The sequence below is a fragment of the Pelodiscus sinensis genome, chromosome 7 (genome assembly GCF_049634645.1).
Source record: "Pelodiscus sinensis isolate JC-2024 chromosome 7, ASM4963464v1, whole genome shotgun sequence".
NCBI lineage: Eukaryota > Metazoa > Chordata > Testudines > Trionychidae > Pelodiscus > Pelodiscus sinensis.
In genome coordinates this window covers 44,734,680-44,757,492 of record NC_134717.1, presented here as the reverse complement: position 1 = coordinate 44,757,492, position 22,813 = coordinate 44,734,680, and the positions used below count along the sequence as shown (strand labels likewise).

Genomic DNA, 22,813 nt, shown 5'->3' with positions numbered 1-22,813 from the left:
CTTTTGCCAAGGAAAAAATTCAGGACTAAAAAAGCAGAGGGTTTGATAATGGTTTCTTTTAATAAGTCATGGACAACACAATACTACTATTGATTTAAACAAGTGTACTTCAATATATATATTTATTATCATAATTATAATTACGTCCTTTGCCTTTATTTTGGCAAAGCGACTATCTACACTACATCACCCTTTAAGAAACAGGTCAGACATTTAACATTGAAGTTGCCAAAGCGAACGTGCACTCACAATATCATAAACCAGTTTCGGAAAAGGAAAGAAGAAATGAAGCAACTTTTATAAACACATTGGCGAGCAAGACAGATCCCCCTCCCCAAAAAAACAACCCTGACAAAGACCATATTTGCACTTCTACCTAAAAGACCAGCCTGATTTAAAGTTCTGCAAAAACGCCTCTGGAGCTGGGAGAGGAGGGGCAGAAGAAGTGGAAGAAGAATGCGTGTCTACACCATGGACTTAGTCTCCTTTATTTCCTTTCTCCTTGTTCATCTTTTTCATTTTCATTCTTCTGTTCTGAAACCAGATTTTGACCTGTCTCTCTGTGAGGTTTAAAATCCTAGCTACTTCGTAACGGCGGTCCCGAGTCAGATACATGTTAAAGAGGAATTCCTTTTCCAGTTCCAGCGTTTGGTACTTTGTATAGGGACAACGCTTTTTCCTCGTTGAACGAGCGTGGATCCAGTTTGCCGCAGGATTATCTGGAAAAAGGGAGGCACACAGGGAGGAGGAGGGGAGGGTGAGGGGAGAAAGGTCGTTAAATTAAATTTAACGAAGGATGGATTCTTTTCACAACTTTGGAGGAATTATCATAAAAGCCTTAATACCCCAGTCTGTTTACTGTACAAATCATGTCTTGATGGTAGGTGGTTCTGTGGAGTCTTTTATGGGTGCTTGTTGCTGCTTGCGCTAGAGTAGGCGTCTAGACGTTTTTATAGGTTAGTAAAACTATCAGTTTTGCACATTGGAGCCTTACAGGGTTCGGCAGTAAATCAAAGGGGGCAATTTCTTTTTTACTTACTTGGGTCAAGTTGCTGCTGCTTCTCTTCCTTCAGATCGCTGCTCGGGCTGGGCTGGTGGCTGCAGGCGGGAGGCTCCTTGGCGCTGCAAGGAGCCGTCTTCTCCCGGGTCTCCTGCAGGAAGGAATTGCACGTGTACTCGGGCGCGCTGATCCCCTGAGACCCCCGGGACGAGGAGCACTCGGCCCTTTTGGAGGTGGAGGAGGAGGAGGAAGAGGAGGAGGAGGAAGACGAGGCAGCTGCTGCTCCCGTTTCAGGCTTTATCCCGTAGTGGCGCCCGTTGGAGGAGCTGCTGCTGCTGCTGCTGGAAGGGAAGCCGGGGAAGGGCTCAATCCAGGAGCGCACGTAGCGGCCCGTCTCGCCTGCCCCTAAGGGGGGCTGGTGCATGTAGGGATGGTAGAGCCCTGTCATTGCCGCTGGCGGCTGAGGATGGACCGTGGACCACGAAGTGGAGAACACGGTGGATTTGGGTGCAAAGCTACAGGAAGAAAAATCTGAACTCTCGGCAACACCTGATGGCCTGGAGGGCGCACTGTGACCTGCCTGGACGAATCTACTCCCGTAAACTTCTTCGCTTTCATGGCCTATGAGAGAATCGACATAATAGTTACTTATGGTGCCACTAGACGACATTTTTAGGCTCCCCGCTTAGTCATATAAAAGGTTACACTGTTAACTGTATATGATACCCTCCCTGAGAACAATCGTAGTATTTTGCAGACTGCAACCCTCAACCATTGGTTGCGGAGCCCACGTGATCATATTTACCAATACTAGGAGTAAATCAATCCGCTAAACTGGGGCTGCTGTGATTAAAACACACGCACACACACACACACAATCGTCAACAACAACAACAGGCAACGCCACCCAAACTGTAACTGTCCGGCCCGGCAGGGGCCCCGGGGGACAGAGCTGCGCCTCCTCTGTCCCAGCAAGATTCCAGGCGGGCGTGGCTCAAGGCAGCCGCTCGAGAAGGAGGCAGCCGGGAACTATTTCTTTCCCCTCCTTTGAGTGATTTCTGCCATTCATTTCTTAATCAGCGAGGCGCAGGGTGTTTAAATAAACCCAGCAGCCAGGCCTGCCGAGTTACACTGAAATCCGCCGAGAGAACCCGCTGGGGAAGGGGAGATTCTTGCTTGTAAAATCAAACCACATCCCAGCGCTCCGAGTATACGACTGCTCATAAAACAGGAAAATGTTACAGTAAAAGCACATTGTGGTGACTTCCATATTTCAGAGCATGTAGTTGTCTCCCTCCCCCTTGTAAAGAAAGTTTCTATTGAAGGGACTTAAAAGAGAGAGCGAGAGCGAGAGAGATGCCCATTGTGTTGTTTTAAAACAGGTGGAAGACCTCTGTAATGATTTTATGCCTTTCCATAAAAATTTTATGAGGTGGATTTGATTATAGATTAATGTGTCCCTAATAAAACGGACGGATGGAACAGCAAAGCCCGTGTCTCCCTGCACCACTGACGTGTCCCCGAACACATGCTCTTGGATGTGTTAAACTTCGGGTGCTACGCGGCTCCAACATGGCAAACGCTCTTCTACAATTAATTGTAGTCTCTCCACAATTTGGGGAAGGAGCTACCGGCAAATGTTCTCCAACGGAATCTCTTATACGTGCATTACAGATATAAATAAACCCACATTTGGAAACCGTTCTGTGTGAGCAGGCGAGACGTTGCACTGCTGATAGACAATGTTTTCTTATTTAGAGTCTAATGGTCAGCAGCGTCTAATACATTCCTACCAAGCACATGCAACACACATCTTGCTATTATCACCCCACCACCACCAGCACCATAGTATGAGGAGAATAAACCCCCTTTATTTACTCTATATCCCTAGATGGGTTATACCTCGTCCACTGAAAAAATATTTGTTTAGTATTTAAAACTAAATTACCCATATTCTTCTGCACATTTCTGTTCCCTCAGACAGACTGAAGATGGGTGTATTTGAATCTGAAGAAAATGCAAACAGTTAGTTCATAATCCACAACAGTGCTCGTTGAAAACATTACATAACACCATACAGGAAAACAATTCCTACGCACTGGCAAATATAAGGAAGGGACTGAAATTCCTGTTTATTTAATGATTTATGGCTATCTTCTTCCTTTGCATTTGCATGCTTATTTTTTTATTTTCCGTACACAAGGCTTGTTTCATGTCAAGGTATTGCACATACTTGTTCATAAATGTAAACTGATAAGTCAGGAAGATTTAAAATGGATATTTGTATACACGTGAAAACTTGGTGTGTAGACACATAATCGCATTTCTACTACTGAAACTTCTTTGGTGATGCATTGAGAACTTTTATGCGAAAGGAGAAGAAAGTAAACAGGTTCAATATCTCTTTTTGAAACTGATAGAGATCTCTGTTTTTAGTGTGGATATTTTAAAACTAGGGTAAGAGCAGCATACATGAATACTATCGGCGCCTTTAGCATCAAAACGTTTATGCTCTTGCTGATGAAAATATTGCATATTGTGGCCAACTCGAGTATGTCTACAATAAATATACCCGCGACAAGGGGGAGATTGGATATCACCATTTGCAGTATGAACTGTAATAGTGCTATTAAGGAAGAAAATATTGTAAATATCTCGTATCTTATATCTTGCTTTAGAAACTACCTGGTGCTTTTTTTGCTTGAATGCTGTTCAATATCCACATTTTTCTTCCCAGCATCGCTAGAAGGTGAAAGTATGTTCAAGCATTTGGACTTCAATGTGGAGTCATGTTCATTTGCAAGCCATTTACAGTTCTGTTTAGCATTTCACTCCTTTCCTCCCACCCCCGCTGGCAAGATAAAGTGGCTGCTAATAACATGCTTCAGCTTTGTACCGTTAAGAATCGTGAACTTTATTGGCTTCATATATGTTGTAAAGTGGCATTGCGTGAAATAAAACGATCTTCCGAGCAAACAAAAATGGTGCAGGATAACAAAAGTGGGTCTGTATAGGCTGCCATACTGAAGTGTGCACCGTTGTGAGCATTGCTGGCAGAAAACTCCCATCTTTGGCAGATATTTAAGAAAAAGGTTTCTCTTCCACAATACTCATGTCAGCAAGAACTTCAGCATGTGTTGATGTACACAGCTCTTTGGATTTGTATGTTTCATTTTTAAAAGCAAACGAGGACAAGAAATCAAACTCTACATATTGTAGGTACACGATGACTGTTATTTTTTTTAAATCAACACACTAACGTCAAATAAAACGACACAGATTGCTGACAGCTTGTACTAGAGATTTTTTTATCACTTACCATTCATGAGTTGAGTGAATGAGGATGTCCAGCATATATACCATAATATTTTACTAGACTTTTTGCATTCACTTCTCAGAATGCGAACGATTACACAACATTTCACCGATTAATCATTTGTTTACAGTCACAATTATCAATGAATTTGGTTTATGTCATTTCTTACCCCCACCCACTCCCCAAATAAAACCACGCACACAAAAGAGAAGAAACAAGGAGCTACATTAATCCAAACAACTGCTGATGAGGAAAGATCAGGCAACCACCTTGGATTTATACTTTTAAACATTTCTTTAGAAAACCAAAGGAACCGCAGTAGTTTACAGACTTTATTGCATTATACATGCGAATAGAACATGCACAAGAAGGATATATTGCGGCTGTACGACTACTATACCACATCTGCACCACGAGAAAATGTCTACAATGGAGAAGAAACACCTATTCCATTTTACGAAGGACAAATTCTAAATTCGAGAGAATAGTTACATTGTAATGTGCTTTTTTTCCCAAAAAGTTTTCCCCCTTAAAGTACTGAATGTCTTCAAAATGGTATGGCCCGTATAACAGCTCCCACATAAATAGCACTTGATTAGAAAAAACATGAAAAAGTCACATTGTTTGGATGTTCGACAGTTCCAATAAGTTAAGACCAAATGATAATATTCAATCATAGTTACCCTGCATTACGATGAGGAAAAATAAATTACACGTGCGAGGCTTTTATATATATACTCATCATAGTAATACATATTCACTTGCAGCACTAAAAGAATGACAAAAGTCACATTCTATCAGAAAAAATGGAAAATGAAGGTTGATTTTCCCCCACCCCCCAAAGTCTCTCCTGCATGTAGCAACTGGTGGTGCTGTGCCCATTTCTCACTGTTTCAACCCCCAGGTTTACGGTTTAAGAGAAGGTCAGATTAGCGGTCAGTTCTCGGATTCGGTTCTCCCTGCTCATCTTCTTGAGCTTCATTCTGCGGTTTTGAAACCAAATCTTGACCTGCCTGTCAGTGAGGTTTACGCTCTTACTGATCTCTAGGCGGCGCTCTCGAGTGAGATACATATTGAATAAGAACTCTTTTTCTAATTCCAGTGTTTGATGTTTAGTATAAGGACACCTCTTCTTTCTGCCACTCTTTGCTGTTAACCAATTGCTTGTTGGCGTATCAGACTTGATTTCCTCTATCAAAATCAAAGAAGAAGAAAAAAAAATCAAAAATACCTCAGGCTGGTAAAGTGTATCTACCCTTGGCCATGAACCCTCATCTATAGTGTCTGGCAGATATGTTAAATGTTGGTATGAAACATTGCTAGCATGAGGTGTGTACACTGGAATAGATTTTTAATTGCTGCCAGATTCAAGATAAACAGTTCAGATAAAATGACTCACTATAGTTTTGGAATTTGGGGCTCTTTAAAAAATTCTATCCAAAGTTTACAACTACTACATAACATTTGAACAATATTTAACCTGCTATCAATGGAATGGTAACGTTTTAACAGATCTGGGCTGCACATGACAGCAGAAGTCTTATGAAATATTTATTAGAAAAATCTCTCAATTAAAAAGTATTAATGCAATATATTTCCTATCACATTCCTTTATGTCATAAGTGGAATTACACAAAGAGATATAGAAGCAGATATGGAGTATTTTTCTTAGCTAAAAAGATTTTTTTTTTAAATTAACACCTTATACCACGGATTTTTTTTCATTTTCCTTTTAGAATTTTTCCATTAGAAAGAAATTTGTCCCAGATAAAACTGGACTTGAATTGTTAAATATAAATATTATACATAGACTCTCTATGCACATATTGGGATAAAAATCGTCCTAGAGGTTGTAAGGCACATTTTTAGAAGAAGAAATCTCCCGTTTTTGATACTCCACCATATTCCGTTCGAAATTAAGGCTCTTGTGCACTTTTAAAAGGAAAATAAAATCCAACCATAGTCTCCTTCGGCTTTTTAATACATTTCACAATAATGTTATACTTTTAAAGACAAAACAAGGTTAGCAAAAGCACCACTTCAAAATAATCCACTTTTCATGAAACAGATAGCGGGCTACTGTTTTCATTGTACATGTGTTTTAAACTTTATACAGCTTTGTAACACCCATTTAGCCTCTATTTTAATAGGAGCATAATTAACTTTCAATGCAATCAAACCACAGTTAGACTCAGAGAAAATAGTTGACCAAAATACTACACGAGAAAAGTTAAACTGGTCGTATTCTACAGGCTCCAGAGCTATTTTAAGGTGTTTTATTGATTTTTGATACTGGTCTTTATTGCAAAGAATAAAATAGATATTTTCCGCATGCACAGAGGGCTATCTGGCTACGATGATATGTACCTCTGAAAAAAAAAAAGAATTTGCAATCTTTTGTGGAGCATTTTGCCCTTCTAAAAGCTTCAGAGAGACACAGCACCTGCAGCCCGATTCCTCCTTAGCATTAAATGTTATGGCTGTAATGCTTGTTAGTATTTTACACTGTGTTTTACGATGCTGGCGTGTTCAAGTTATACCACGTTACGGTTTAAACTTTATAATACCGACCTTTACTTTCCTTCTCCTGGACTTCTGGGCTGGACACAGACCCTTCAGCCAGGCAGCTCCTTTCCTCTTGCAAAGTGGACTTTGGCTCTGGACTTTCCACTTGAACGACTTTAGCTGAGTTGTCTTGGTTGTTCGGATTTTCGTTCATTTTCTTTTCCATCTGAAGTTGAGAAGATATCTGCGGTTTGGAGCTGCCGCGAGGGTTTAACTGTAACATTACAGTTGAACTCGTTTCAGGACTATTATTGTACTCTTGGGTTTTCCCAGTGGCGTAGGTCTGGCTTAGTCTAAAATATCCTGGGACAGGAACCTCGGGATTTTCAATGGGACATGATTCAGAGACCAACCTCTGGTACGAAGGGACGTCTGACGAAATGAGTTTTGTTCTCTTATCGGAATACATGCAGCAATTGCTTTCTTCCTTAATATTAGCAGTGAAGGAACAAGTGGGGACCTGCTGTGTAACAGGTTGCTCTATTCGACAAGATCTGTTCGGGTCTGTCCAACTGTCTACTTGAGGTATATAAGGATGCACATTCATACCCATATTTTGGTGATTAACTTCTCTTTTAGCCAGAGACGGTAGGAGTCCACAGGTTTGCATTCCATAAGTTCCAATGTCTGTGCTAGGTGGCATGTACATGCTGGCGCTGTTAGAATAAAAACTGTCACTTCTACAGGCACTGATCAGAGAATCGACTAAAAAGGTGTTAGCAGCAGGAGAGCTGCTGGGAAAGGACATTTTGGGGCGGAATTTGAAGAAGAGAGATTGTGTCCTTTGGAGGCTGACATCTCTAGGAAAACATGCCCTGTGTAATTGTGGATGCCTCTGCACAACCACATGACAACCAAGCCAATGAGATTTGAAAATGGCCTTGAGCCGCTACCTCCCCGCGAGTCACGTGCTCCGCGGGCCCGGCCGGGCTGCCTCGGAAAGGTGGACAACAGCGACATCTAGAACGCCAGCGGGGAAGCGCGTCTCCCCGCCGGCGCCTGGCCAAGCAGCCCTGGCGCACTGCGCTGATTGAAAACAAGGGGCTTGATTTCTTTTAATTGCGGTTTATTGCAAGCCCGCCGAAGCCGACTCCGCCGAGCTCCTGACAGCGTGCTGCCCCTTGCTCCGGGCAGAGGGGGACGAACGTGAACCAGATCCTTGCAGACACAGAGCCCGGGACGATCACTGTCATGTACATAAAGCAGCCCCCATAGTTTGTGCTTTTTTTTTTTTTTTTTTTTTTTTTTTTTGCTACGAAAATAATGAGCGGTTTCTTCTGACCGCATGGACGCTCCTCACTTCAAGACCTTGTGCAGTTTCACGCAGAAGACACTTATTGGCAAGCAATGGGCTCTCAGAGCCACCGGCCCCAAAGATCACTCCATGAGAAAGCCTCTTCCTCCCCCTTTTCCTTCATACTAATAATACTCATGAAAAAAAAAGAACCTGAAAAGTTTGAGACAACTGGATGTGCGGAACCATGTGCGAAACCCGAAGGTGTCATTTGGTTATTATGCAAAGAAAAATATGTTTGCCTTTTATGGATTTTGTAAAAGCATTGGTCCCTGACAAGCGAAAGGTACAAAAGGTTGTGGAATTTATTAATACGTATTAAGAAGAATCAGAGCGATCAATAAAATTCTCATCTACATTCTTGGGCTACTTGGTAATTTTCTTGCTTCTGAAGCTTTTTAAAGAGTTATACCCTCTGTTGCCACACACGGGAAGATATTTTATTAACAAATCAATCGAGACTTTGTAAAGGATAAGATTAATAGTTAAGATTTAGCATAATGGCGTTCGCGTTATGAATTATTGAAAATTATAGTATTGATTTTTCTCCTCGCTACTAACCAAGAAGGTCAATTTTGTTTTAACACAAACCGTCCTATATTAAAAGCTATACTTTTATCATAACGTAAGGGGTAGAGTTTCCCTACATTCCTAAAATTGTTTTACAGTGCTCTCGCTCTCTCTGCATGTGCAAATAAAATAAATTAAAATAAAAAATAAAAAATGACTTGCCCTAGACACTGAAAGCTCCATAAAGATAATTTCTTCTTCTGTAGTATTGCTCATTAAAAACATACAGAAACTCAGTTTTATTACAAGTGTTCACGCCACTTCTTTTTTCCCTCCAGAATGATAAATGCCGCATGAATATTCTAAAAAAATCACAGAAAGCAACAGTAACTGCCTACGTGGCAAATTAGACTTTTATTTTCCAACATTATAAATGTGTTTTGTTTTCTCCCTGTTCACTTTGCAACTATATTTACAACCAGAGCTGTTACTTTTAAAATGGTGAGGGTCCAAATTTGATCGGGAAACAATTCATTCTAGTTTTGCCTAGTGTCAAACTCAGACATTTCTCGTCTAAGACTAGTGCTGTCAGGGAATTTCATACAGACAAAGTGAACTTGTTGATAAATACTCTTTCAGGTTCCGCTAGCTATTTAACTTGGGGGCCTTTACAATAACCAAACACTGTTTTTCCAAAGTCCAGATGTCTAAGAACAAACAGCACAGAACAGGGCATTTTTACTGTATCTTTTACACAAAAGCACAGTCTGAAATGGCATATTCCAGCACGTGAAATTGAATTTTATACGAGTTCCTGGTATTGGACTGTTTTTTGCTTTTCCGTACCCTTTACACTGTTGGAAACAATAACCCTATTTAAAATCTCACGGTGGCAATGAGACAGACCCTTTAAAACCTTATCGCAGCTGTTCAAATACAACATCATTGTCAGGTTAAGAGCCAGTGTCTTTTACAGCTTCAGTCTAAAAAGCTTCAGTGTTGCCAGAGCGTTTAAATATTACCTTCGTGATGTAAGCTGCTTTTAAGATTTTTCTGCGCTCCCCAAATCTTGTATACCTCCCTGCCCTCTTGCCGGCATGTTTAATCGCCACAGAGAATTTAGCACAGACAACGGGCTGGTGTGTATATTTAAGATCATTATCAGAGCCATTGCTAAGATTTGCCTGAGCTCAGGACCAAACTGCAGTCGAGTTCATGACGCTCGCTGTTTTCAGACTGGGTTATTCCCCCTGCTTTCTAACAATTTCCTCTTTTGGAACAAAAAGCCCTGCCAACCCACGGAGTTTCAAGAAACAAAATACTCTTTTCCTTGACGCAGTTTAAGACTTGACTGTTAAATCTAATCAGGAATTTTATGCCCATCAAATGGTCCTTCGTAATCTTTATTTACTCTTGAAGGAAAGAGTGTCCCAGAATTACCCTTACTGAAGTGTTATCCCAGAGGTTTGCTGTGCATTTCGCCCAACACTAAAGTTAAAACAATAATCCTTAAAAGCTCTGCCTTCCTGCGTCCCTTGTATTTAACGAGTTGACTCTGCAGCTCCTAATTATACATTCTGTTTCCTTGATTTAAGTGCAAATACGATTTTTAACATGTCAGAATATGTAGCTCAAATTATTATTATTTAATACCAAGTTTAGGAATGTCGAAGAGCTCAATTTGATCATAATAAATCATGGCTTTTTAAAATCGTCCATGAAGCCGCCTAACTTTTATTTGGGGGGGGGGGGGGTAAAAAAGAACATTAGGAAAGTTGAAGATTGTTTGACACAGAAGTTGAATAAATGTGCAGCAGTCTTTAGGGAAATAGCTACTTACATTCTGGGTATTTAATGTCACTGTTCTTTTTAATTATATTAAGATGGAATAAAGTAATTAACATTAATAAATAAATCAATAGTGTGCAATAAACGAGATATACAATCTACATTAATATAAAAGGTTTGCTTTCACAGCCCCATTTTTTTTCAATGGGAGACCACCAAGAGGGCCCATCTACACTAGATTACTATTTGTAATAAAATATAAGTTGACATTTTGCTTTTCAGTCTTAATAAATATTAGTAATAGGAATTCTAGGTTAAAAGACGTTGCTGTGAAGTTTCATTTTAATTCCCCTCCCCCCATGTTATTTCAGGTTATTTCATTTTTACCCCGACCGTTCTAATGATTCTTCTATGCAATTTCCTAATTTCCTCTGCTGATATCGGATTATTGACGTAGGATGGGAGAGCGGTTACCAAAAAGGAGAGCTATTTTGCAGCTGTATTAATCCGCGCGAAATATATTGCGAGAAATAGCTAACTTCAAAATAGCCAGAAGCCCAGGATAACGCTTTCTATTTGAGAGGAAGACTCTAAAAATGCAAACTATTTTATATCACGCCATTCTGTCGCTGTTCGATTGAAGAATATTTTTATTTAGTGACATATTTGTCTACAGACTTGTGACCTCTCTTTTTTTAAATAATGGCAACATTGTTATGTGTCATGTTTTCCTACGGAAGATTCAACTTCTTGCTTGGGCTGTCGAAATTAAAAAAAATACACCGATGCGCCTATGTATTTCAGCAGTATTGTGGCCGATAAAACAATTGTGATTCCCTGCCATCGTGATAGCTATGTAATGGGTGATCACATATAGGTGCATTGCTTATATTAGCCTGATAGTCCCACACTGTTTAAGCTGTCTCCTATTGTGCATACATATGTATTTGTACACGTAAGTATAAAACTCAGTGTGCGATCTGGAAGTTATCAGATTTTAGCGTGTGGACAGATTTTAGCGTGTATGCCTTAATCTCGTTTAATTTAAATACATTTTTATCTCTATATAAATTCCTGACAATTTGTTCTTTAACCAGAAAAAATCTTTTAATTCTTCTGACAGGACCGACTAAAATAAATTGGGAAAAATTAACCCAGTATAATCTCCGTTACACATCCACAGAACCATCATATTTACATGATGATTCAGAAAAGAACAAAGCAACATTTTAATCTTCATCTAATTATTTAATTAACAGCATATATGTTTCAATCACAAGTTTACATTCTTTGAGAATGGCCTTCCTCTAAAAGTGAGGGGCTAAAACATATAGAAGCCAAGAGGTGTAGTGAAGAGGCAAGATCCCAGAAGAAATACGTTCATTTTAAAACGAACCAACCAACAAACAAATAGACTTTTCTGTATTTATTCCTTCTCGAACTAACTACATTAATGGGGGGGAGGGAGGGTTAGCTATGTATTCCGGATTCTGTTGATAAGAGTTACCTTTCTCTTCAAAGATTCCAGTGGTCTTAGATAGGACAATATCCTTTTATTACAGACGGCAAAGCGTAACAATGAACTTCTAAAAAACCTAGCAGACAAACTGTCAACTAATTATTTCACCGGGATGGGGCTTGTTAAATGCAGAATATCGCTGAACAAACAGATCATGCATTAGCTAGTTTTAGATGAATTTTGCAAATAAACAGATTAAAAACTGATCTTTGGTGTTATTATTTACAAGTGCGCATTGGAAATAGAAACACGCCAGTTCACTGGAAGAATTCCAGGAAATGTATCTTGTTATCTTTCATTTCAGAACCTTTTAGTTACATTTTAATAGGTCTCTACAGTATTTATAAGGAGAGAGATTTTATTTAGCAATCCCTTGGGAAGGTGATGTTCCGATATTCAAAATACGTACTCCCGTTTTGTAATTTGTACTAAAGAGGCACAACCAGAATCAAAAGACCGTCTTTTGTTTAAATCACACGCCCCCATAAAACTATGTTATAGCTGTGTTTACACTTCTTTAAAAACAGGTTTGCAATAATACCTTAAAGATAAGCTTTGAACTGGAAATACAGATTTTAATATAACTTTTGTTCTTTGGGTGTTAAGATTGCATTAAAAAGAGTAAATAATTGATTTTCGCTCTACTGAACGGATTCTGCATCCTATTATATTTCTCTTGAAATTATAGATTTTTTTAAAACCGCGAATGTATTATAAAAGATTACGACCCCCCCAAAATTATTTTCAACTGGCATATTCTTCGAGCATGTCACAGTTATGGGTTATTTGTTTAATACATCTTTGTGATACTTTATTTTCTCATTTCGAAAGCCCTGAAATCTTATCGTTACTTATATATTAGATATTTTATTAGTAATACAATTACTATTAGAAGGAAACTAGACTTGATCATCAGGACAGTTGTAAGCATTCCAGAACGTGAGCGCGCCCTCCTGTGGAATTCAGCGGCAAAGCACAAGGAAATTTATTTCCCTTCTTTGGCTTTTCGTTCAACCTTGGATGCATTTAGGTGTATTGGACAAAGGGGTTTATCTCGTTTTTAAACATACATTCAAAAATAATATAGCTGCAAAATTCTATAGTGATTATACCGGTATATTTAGTATCTGGTAATCAGCTTTGTGGGGACTTAACATATTAAAGGACATGTGCCCTTGGATAATTTATTAAATACACAGTGGGGATCTGGAAATCAAATAACTAATTTTTGCACTATGGCTTTAGACCCGGAAGAGATGTGGGATTTTTGTGATAATGTTAAAAGATTTATTTAATAGTTTCCTATAACTACAAGTTTCCCCATCCGATAGGATGTTTCCTGTTAAAATGAGTTTGGAGATGAATTCTCTGGAAATATTGTTTTCCTCCAAAATACGTAATTTTTTTTTTTACATTCCACTGTTCTACAGGAATTTAGCTCGGAGCGATTATACAAAGGATGGCGTTTTCTATGTTTCCTGGACACGACGTAAGTATTAAGAAAAGTAGAAGATATTTTGACATACACAACGGACTAGATTAGGGAACTGTTCGAACATAGCCTAATGGGGAAGTATTCAGAATGACAGCTGGAATTTTCTTTGCGTTATGATGCATTTGCTAATAAGGCTCTGTAGTTGTTAGTGTGTGTGTGGGTGCGTGTGCGTGTGTGGGTGCGTGTGCGTGTGTGGGTGAGACAGAGAAAGAGAGATGGAGATGGAGAGAGAGAGAGAGAAAGACAGAAAGAGAGAGAGAGTGGGTGGTGGTTGAAAATAACAGAGGAACCTTAAGGCGCCTAATTATTCAGAAAGGTTAAAGGTGATGACCTTGACATTTTGGAAGTTCAAAGGCATACACTTATGTTTTTCTTGCTAAAGAGTTTCAAAAATTATTTTTTAAGCTATGCCTTTTCACGATTTTATCAGATAATTATTAGTTTTTTGTCTTTTCCTGAATTATTTCCCTACTTTTGCATTTATTGGATGCAAGTGTAATGAGAGCCACTTAGGTCTATTCAAAAAAGCCAAATTCTTTTCTCACTCCTTTCCTTTATTGCACTTTGCGGAAATCTCTTTTTCACCCACCAGAAGGTGTATAATATAACCCAATTAAGCTGTTTAGACCCTCGGTTTTTATGGTGTTGTCTAGACAGTTCAAGGTTTTGTAAACAGCTCAGTCAGGTCATACTGCATGATGTGAAGAGGGGAGCTTCTCCAAATTGTTTTGCTTTCAAAATAAAGACAAGGGTCAGTTGTGTTACACTAACGTGGGGGGAACTGACTACATTCCTGTGATCAAATACAGGAAACTCAGAACGAATTGGTTAAAAATGGGGAACATATTTACGCTTTTTTCGCTAAACTTTGTATTTTAAATGGTTGCAATAGTTTACAGCTGCCTGTTGTCTGAAATGTTCCCGGTGCTCAATCTGACAACCCTTCCGAAGCTAGTAAACGTTCTGAGCTTTGAATTCTTGTCCCAAACATTAGAAGCCTGAATAAGCTTTTTCCATAGTTTTTTTTAATTGTGGCACCATCAAAAGTGGTGATCTTCAAACAGCCATCTTTGGGCTGCCTTAAACTGAGGGGGAATAACAAGTGAAGGTTTCATATATAATCAGTTAGAGTTTTAAACTAATATTCATTTAAATTCCGTTTAACATAATTTGACTTAACTTTCTCCCTCGTTACTTCGCTGATTTTGGCTCTAGTCCGGTACACACGCTGATTCTTCAGAGATGGCAATCCATAAGTGAGCAGAATATATGACCTTAACTTTACTACAAACCATTTATTCATATGAAAAAGACAGTGGCCCATGCGTATGTATCACACACACACACACACACACACACACACACACACACACACACACACACACACACACACAATGTACATTTACCATCTTTTAAATTAACTGCATTCATTTAAGGGAGAAAGGGATTATCCTAGCGCAAAGCCAACAGGGGGGAAAAAACTCAAGCAAAATCTACCATACACACCGCCGGTCCATTGGTGCCATCATGAGAGAGAAAAAAAACCACCTTGGGCGACAAACACAGGAGAATGGAGGTTTGGGTTTCCCCTTATGAGGAGCGTGCTTCGCCAAGCCCCGAGATGTCCAGTGGACATTGATTGTTTGGAGGCACCAGAGTTGAACAAGAAAATGAAACTTTGCGTTCCGCTGGGTGAATGTGTCCTGTAAACCAAACTCCTGGCGTACTCATATGGCAGGTCAGAGCGAGTTTTTTTTCTTCTCTTTTTTCCCCTCAAAACAAGGGGTTTCCAGTGAAATATTGGAGTCGATCTCTGTTCAGTTTCTTTTCTTTCATCCTTCGATTCTGGAACCAGATTTTAACTTGCCGGTCGGTGAGGTTTAGCATTCTGGACAACTGCAGTCTTTTTTCTTTGTTTATGTATACGTTGAAGAAAAATTCACGTTCCAATTCTCTTATCTGATATTTGGTGTAGGGGCATCTCTTTTTCCTTGATCGCTGGGGGACTGCTGAAATTCAAGACAGAATAAACTGATGATGCTGTTCCAATAAACACTTTCCGCTCACGAGAGATAAGATAGTTTCACAACATCTCATTTACTAGAAAGCAGCATCCTGCCAGTTAAGAAAATATTCAGAGAGATTTCACTCTCCCACCCACCTCGTCTCCCATCGGGGTAACTTTGCAAAGGGTGGACATTTCCAACTTCCCCTTATAAGAGACCCAACGTAGCAATACAGAGAGATGTTTAAATTGGTTGGAAATAGTCCAAGGTTCTCAAACTGCTCCCCCAAACAAAGGAAATATCAGGGTCCATAATATGGGTGTTGTGAACAATAGCTGTGAAATCTCTCCGCCCCCCCAAAATCAACAATTTAATCACAATCAATATCCTCCTTCAAGAATACCTTAAGCCCACGTAAATTGGTTTCCTATCGTAAACACGCTTTACAACGGTGAAGGAAATCTTATAGGATATATAAAATCCTTTGGATGCTTATAAAATTGCACATAAAATGCGGCTTGACAAAGTGTTGGCCTTGTACTGTTGCCCCCAATTTACTACTGATACCTACCTGAACTGTTGCTCTTCTCTGCAACAGCCTCACCAGAAGGGGAACCGGCGCTGTTTTCTGTTGTCACTTTCTTCTCGTGGCTGGAAGGTGTTTTGCTACAAGTGCTAGTCGGAGGTTTCAAGTCGCTCTTGGCCGCTTCCCCCTCGGTCTCGGCTGGCTGCTGGTACGGGGGTCCCTGGGCTGTCTCGTAAAACTGGTCAAAGCCCTGCGGGAGAATGCCGTTCCTCCCCACCGGGCTGTAGAAGTTGGAGGCAGCCCCGGCGGGTCCATGGTGACCGCACACGGGGTCCGTTTTGAATAACATTTCCGTCCGCCTGTTCGCGGGCTGCAGAAAGTCTCGGTGCATAACCTCCTCCGCGGGGTAATAAGGAGCATAGCTGCTCCGGTACTGCCATTTGCTGCGCTCTAATCCGTATTCCCTGAATGCCACTTCGCGCACAGGTTGGACATGAGGTAAATTGGAGGAATAGGGGAAAGTCATTTGACAGGAAGACGACTGCGACAAAAAAGAGGGCTTCGTCGAGAAGTCGGAAGGGGAGACGTAATAAGCGCACCCGGGGAGATACATGTTGGATGCGCCGTGGCTGCAATCTTCAAACTCGGTCATGTCTTCCCTTGTGCGATTGCAAGCAACCAGGAGACTTCAGTGCATTGAACGAGATCCATCTATTGCACAAGAGGCTTTGGACAGGATCAACTAAGCAAAAATCCCCACCGTGTGCTGACGTGCAATTCATCTTGATTGATTCTCGTGGTAATTATGTCACGTGACGCAATGTAGAAATGTCCTTATATCTATATGAGCCCCTCGGACAGGCTGCGAGGAGCTCGCCAAGGAGCCTCCCCGGCACCGAGAGGCGAGCCAGGCATTTGGACAAATGTTACATTTTTTGCCTTCTTCCCGCCGCCGCCCGCTGAGGCGAGTCGAGAGCCAGGCGAGGCACCTGGGGAGGCACCGGCTGGTAGCGACTCCCACACGCGGCTCCAAACGCAGCCCCTGCCACCGCCAGAGCCAAGCGCGCGCACACACCGCCCCTGCCAGCCCCGCTGCCTAGGCATGTCTCTGCACACCCGGAGAGACGTAGGCAGGGGCAGCCCCCCTGGGAAAGGGCACCCCGAGCCGTCCGGTGCCAGACCTCGGCACTGCAATTCACTGCTGGCAACACTGGTCAGTCGCACTGGTCAGCAGCGGAGGAGAATACATTTAGCATAGCAAAGACCCTGTTTTACATATTCTAACCTCTGGGCGGATTGGCTGTAGAAATCCACAGTTGGCATCAAAATCCGTTACAACATTCAAACTATGAGACTCCAGGAACCTTATTTCCCCCTTCCCTAAGTGCGGGAGAGACTGACAAGAGAAATATACGAGGAGCCCGTTGTGTTAAAGGGAAGCTCTTGCGGAGTTAATCTACAATGAGCGATTATGATGCAACATCACATCTTTGGAGGAATAGAAACCCAACCGCCACGATTTCCTTGGAAAGCTGACTATCAGATAAAGTGAACCTCTTCGGACACCCCCAACTTCAGACAATGGTCCTTTGAAAGGGGGAAAGGAAGTTGTGGTAGTTAAGGCAGAGCTAAATGTTAAGCGTTAGCCCAGACTATGTTAAAATGTTATGATACGTAACGTGAGCACATCAATGGGCCACGTAGTGTGGAAGCAAAATAAATTGATTCATTAACAGGCTTCAGAAATCGCTGCAGCGAGAGAATGGTTCATTCTCAGAGCATTTACCAAATCTCTATAGGAATCTTTAATTCCTCCACAGTACAAAATGTCTAGTTTAGCCACAGGGCATGTTGGTCTCCAAATAAAAACGCTCACACACTCGCCTTTATAATACCTAGGCTCGCTTTTGTAAAAACCCCTTGAAAGCCACGCTTTTGCAGGACATTATATGCAAACGCACAGGCCACAGATGAGTAAAAATCTGGCAAAACCCTTACAGGTGTGAGAAAGAAAGAAAGAAAGAAAGAAAGAAAGAAAGAAAGAAAGAAAGAAAGAAAGAAAGAAAGAAAGAAAGAAAGAAAGAAAGAAAGAAAGAAAGAAAGAAAGAAAGAAAGAAAGAAAGAAAGAAAGAAAGAAAGAAAGAAAGAAATCCCAAATCCTCACATTGTTATCACGGCTGAACCCAAAAAGGTCTCGGTCTAACCCGATGGGGTATAAAATATCTGCAGTGCGTGATAGCAGAGGCATCCGCAATGACACACACCTATACTGCGCACTTCGCCTTTAGCTGGAGCAAGAGGCAGGTAGAATTTTTTTGTTCCGATTTCCCCCTCCCCAAATCTTCAGGCGTGTCCATACCATACAAGGGTTGTCAAGGTAGCTCTCAAAAGTGCCTAATTTCCCCCATTTTCCAAAGGGACTATGTCCACAGCCATTCAGACAACTTGAAGTTCATTCTGTTTGTTCCTAGTGCCTCGCTTGTGTACCACCATGAATGCGACAATCTGGTTTATCCCCTCAGACAGGCTCACTAAAGAGCCCCCCAGATACACCGCACGACACACAGACGCACCATTCCCTTGCTTGCGGGTGACTTCGAAGCCTTTTCGATTTTGCTGCAACAAATGGACTAGCTCCTAAAAATCAGGACTGCGAAGTTAAAATGGCTTCTGCTTCGCTTCCCACCCTGAGTTCCCAGCAGAACCTGGCAACGATTCGTTTGGACCATGTTCCAGGATTTCTCAAGACTAATTTAGCAAATTGATGTGGAGCTATGAATCTAGGGAACGTCATTTTCTTTAGCACCCGAAACAACTAATTAAGCTCCAGTCGGAATCGTAGCCCTTCCTTTGGCTGCAGACCCCCTAGAATCCACTAAATATTGGGGTGGGAGCCAACCAATTTCAAGCAATTCAAGTTCAACGACATGGCGACGATTTGTTAATAAGAAAACAGCTCTGATAGGAAACAGTCCCTGCCCAAACCAGAAAAGCCAACCATCTCCAATAGCACTATAGAGATTCCACCCGAATGAGATAAATGTGCGAATTGCTGGTGGCGAAAGCATTTCTACCCCATACTGGCTCCTACTTCAGCTCCAAGTAACCCTTTTTCTGAGCGGATGAAAGAGCATCGAGACATAACTGCACCTAATGTGCATATTCCAGCGAATACTGTACCGTTAGGCGTCTTCCAACATCTGCTCTCGTTGCTTACAATTAGCAAGTATTCTTGTTCCAGTGACATTTCCAAAAGACTCCGGGAAAATTAAGACGACTTGCATAACATTCGGAATTAGAAATATGCCCAGTCCGGCTAGAGAAGATGCGGTATTTTTGTGCCACCCAAGATAAGACACTAACTTGACCTTAACTTTGTTATGGCGCCCCTAGTATCTGGAGAACGTGAACAGACACTGTCTGGCAGCTCTCGTAAAAACTGACTGGAGAAGAGATTCTGAGTCATTTCATTTATTGCCACTACAGTTCTGCAAGAAAGCTTTTCCTCCCTGCCAAACTTTAATTATTTATGCGCTTTTAGGAAACACAAAAGCAGCCAGAGTTTCCTTTCCTTAGCAAACTAGCACAAATGAAAACCCCTTTCTTAATTGGTTTATCGGATTTAGATTTCGGTCCCAATGCAAAGATGTTGATGTTGAACAGAATATAAGAATTCATGTGTGTATTGCTGCAATGCATGTATGTTTATGCGCGCATTTGCACGTACACAGATACACACTCGACCAGAAATGTATAGGTAGCTAATTACGTATAGGAGTATATAAATAGATGAGAATATATTCGTATTTACGTAGTATGTACATATTTATTAATACACACGTGTATGTGTAAACGTATTTAGATACATACGCATGTATATGTTTGTGTATCTATCTGATTACACACTCAACTATGTGTGCGCGTGTGTGTGTACACAGTACATCTTTCTATATGTGTGTATTTGCATGTATGCATATACACACACAACGACCAAAGCTGCTTTACATTTAAGGTTGCAGTTTGTCTACAAAATTGTGTGCCACTCTCTGTGTATTTTGATTATGTAGTTTAGATCCTAATAAGTCTCCCAGTCTTTCTGTTATTTTGTACTTTCATGTCAAGGCAATAAAGAATGCAGAGTCGCAGTAAGTGAGCATCGCAGAGCAATTAAGTTTAATTAATAATGCATTGTTCTTTCCACATTTTTTATCCGATATTCCTCTCAAACTTTAATGTCAGAAAATTAATAAATAAAATGGTTGGCAGTTTGTAATTGTAATAGAGAGAGACTGGGGAAGACAGTATAAACATGTCAAATTTTTCCTAGCCAGTATTGGAAAGGGGGAGGAGTAGAATCAGCAATGTAAGTCCTGTATCTTTTCTCCTGGATTCCTTTCAATAGAATTTCTTCCCATTATTACCGAAGAGCATACTACGGGAAGAAGAGATTTGTATTTGCCAGTTCGCATTAGCTTTACATTACAAAATCTTTAGAAACATAATATCCGGAATTCTCAGAATGTATTGTTTCGCCTGTGGTTGTCAGAGGTGCTCATTGTTTGGAGAGCGAAATCCTCACGCATATTTTTGCCTCCATTGTGAAAAGAGGTAACAGGATCATTTAGAAGACAAAAATATGAATCACCAGTTTGCCAATACTTATTCTGGTCCTCGGGAATATCTCTGGGCCATTGCCCCCTTCCCTGTTCTGTAGCAACCAGCCTAAGGCATTCCGAAATTTGGCACCCCCAAATAGCCAGTATTTATGTCCAAAATGAGCTGTACCGACTGTTTCCTTACAGCTGCCACAGCACATTTTAAAGCTGATGCTTGGATGGGAGCAAAGTTCAAAGGCGTGTTTTTTAAAATTATATTTTTGGCTAGCACTGAAGCTGATTTCAGACAGTCACTAGCATTGTATTTATAGATTGTTCCTTTACGCTGCTCCCTATCAATTTGATTCTTATTTACACGCCCTGAAGAAGCATATTTAAGTCTATCAGAAAAACATAGGTATCCCTCCGTCTCTGTCATATTGAATTATTATTATAAAGGAATGGCAACCCAAGATGCCTCTGCATTAAAAACTGGTTTACGTGGAAAATACATGCAACGGGCATTTTAAGCAGGACCTATAGGTCCCTAGAAATGTTTAAAATATAAAAACCCAGTACGTATATGTAATTTTCATTATATTCGCATCTGGTATGCAGCTCAGTGTGCCGCTCACAAATCAGTTTCACATTTATGGTAAATGGATCAGCCAAAAAAAAAAAAAGTAAGAGAAGTGGATATAAATCGATAAAACGTTTAAAAACAATCAGATGAGTTGGAAAATGTATCGAGCTCTTCTCTCTGAAGTCCGAGGTATTTGTAAGTGGGGGTGTTTGCGTTGGACAAAGGCATGGAAGCTTTTGTCCCCTGGAAAAAGACATGCACAGTGATCATTTGATCGTCCAGATGAAATAATTGCAATGGAAATAAATCCCTCCCCTGACTTGGCGAGTTTTCAGTGTTTACCCAGTTTCTTGGCACAGTGTTTGCTGGGGTAGGCGCGGCATTGGAAAGGAATCGCAGATCGGCCTGTATGAACCGCATCTTTAGCGCCTACAAGGGGAGAAGTCGATTTTTTATTTTTTTCTCCCACGAACCAGGCCAAAGGCATTCTGACCGAGTGACTGCAGCGCAGGCTGAGCACAGCGCGGGCCACTAAATACGCGAGTTGCCGCCAACAAATGGCGCGACCTACACGATTTTTAAAAATTCCATGTCCAGCTGGTGCAGCTCGAAACGGAGCAAGCAGCTTTACAGTAGCGCTGCCCGGGAAGGGAGGGGGCGAGTTAAAATAGCTCCTTAACGGTGACATTTCGCTGCTTCCTTTCTTTCAGGAGAGGGCGGACGAACGGGGAGGCTGAGGGAGCTCATGCCACTATCGTTTGCCCTGGGATACTGGCGCATGGACCGAACAGCTCCTTACGAACTTGAGTGGGGGATCGTTATTTGTGCGAGGGCGGTTCAAAAGCAGTGGGTGTTGGGGGGGGGAGGGGGACAGGGGAAAACGCCTCGCCACTTTCGCGGACACAGACAAACAGTATTGAGGTCCAAAGACGAGTCCCCCTTTCTTTTCCCGGAGCAGGCAGTGAGAGGGGGCGCATCTGAAATCCAGTGCCAAGGGGCAGCGCTTGTACACGCAGCTCTTTGTGGTACACAAGTAAGAAGCTGCGGCAAAAGTCGCTGAGGCCTGCCCGTCGGTTTCCCACCCACAGTTTAAACGCCTGGGTACAAGAGCAAGGGGCTGCAGGAGACCCCTCTACCCTCGGTCGCACATGGGCGCTTGAAGATGCACAAAGGATTTTTACCCCAGGTACTTCAGACATTTTCATACAGTTTGCCGGGGCCTAAGACCGCAGGAGAGAGATTTTTTCTCCCCTCCCCCTTAAATAAGGAACAGGGGTTAACGCGCCATTTTCAACACGCAGGAAACGTAGCACGAAGCAGAAAAATCTGGGGCGCACTCTGGAGCCGGGTAGGCAGGTTAAGCCATGCCCTTGGCACAGGTCACGTGCCCCGTTAAAACGCACGGCTCTGGCTTCTCGGATCTCTCTCATGACTTAGAATCATAGGGCTGGACGAGACTTGGTGGATTATTACACATGGGGTTTCTTTGTCATACCCTCTTCCACGTTTAAAAAACAGGTTGCTTCCAACTATAGAGTAAACAAACACTGCATGCTCATTCTGTAATGCAAGATAATACACGAAGGGACTCGCCGGGATTTAAGTATCCAAGATCA

The 22,813-nt window shown here is 41.4% G+C and overlaps 3 protein-coding genes across 5 annotated transcripts; all 3 read right to left on the bottom strand.

Annotated features, from left to right (window-relative positions):
* Positions 1-40: 40 nt before the first annotated feature.
* Positions 41-1,781, bottom strand: HOXD9 (homeobox D9). The gene is made up of 2 exons (XM_025182811.2): positions 1,040-1,781; positions 41-719 (listed from the first exon to the last, which is right to left on the bottom strand). Exons 1-2 carry the CDS (start codon positions 1,668-1,670, stop codon positions 478-480), a joined length of 873 nt encoding a protein of 290 aa, XP_025038596.2. The 5' UTR covers positions 1,671-1,781; the 3' UTR covers positions 41-477.
* A 1,207-nt stretch (positions 1,782-2,988) lies between these two features.
* HOXD11 (homeobox D11) lies at positions 2,989-17,295 on the bottom strand. 3 transcript variants are annotated; one of them, XR_003088641.2, is made up of 3 exons: positions 16,065-17,293; positions 14,994-15,496; positions 2,989-3,007 (listed from the first exon to the last, which is right to left on the bottom strand). XR_003088641.2 is itself a non-coding variant. In XM_006119467.4 (2 exons), the coding sequence occupies exons 1-2, from the start codon at positions 16,669-16,671 to the stop codon at positions 15,261-15,263; spliced, it is 840 nt and encodes a 279-aa protein (XP_006119529.1). In that variant the 5' UTR covers positions 16,672-17,295; the 3' UTR covers positions 8,097-15,260. The 3 variants fall into 3 exon arrangements, 2 of the variants coding, with proteins under 2 accessions (XP_006119529.1, XP_006119528.1); XM_006119467.4 differs by lacking the exon at positions 2,989-3,007 and having other exon boundaries at positions 8,097-15,493; positions 16,065-17,295; XM_006119466.4 differs by lacking the exon at positions 2,989-3,007 and having other exon boundaries at positions 8,097-15,496.
* On the bottom strand, positions 4,635-10,372 carry HOXD10 (homeobox D10). The gene is made up of 2 exons (XM_006119468.4): positions 6,888-10,372; positions 4,635-5,507 (listed from the first exon to the last, which is right to left on the bottom strand). The coding sequence occupies exons 1-2, from the start codon at positions 7,627-7,629 to the stop codon at positions 5,230-5,232; spliced, it is 1,020 nt and encodes a 339-aa protein (XP_006119530.1). The 5' UTR covers positions 7,630-10,372; the 3' UTR covers positions 4,635-5,229.
* Positions 17,296-22,813: the final 5,518 nt, after the last annotated feature.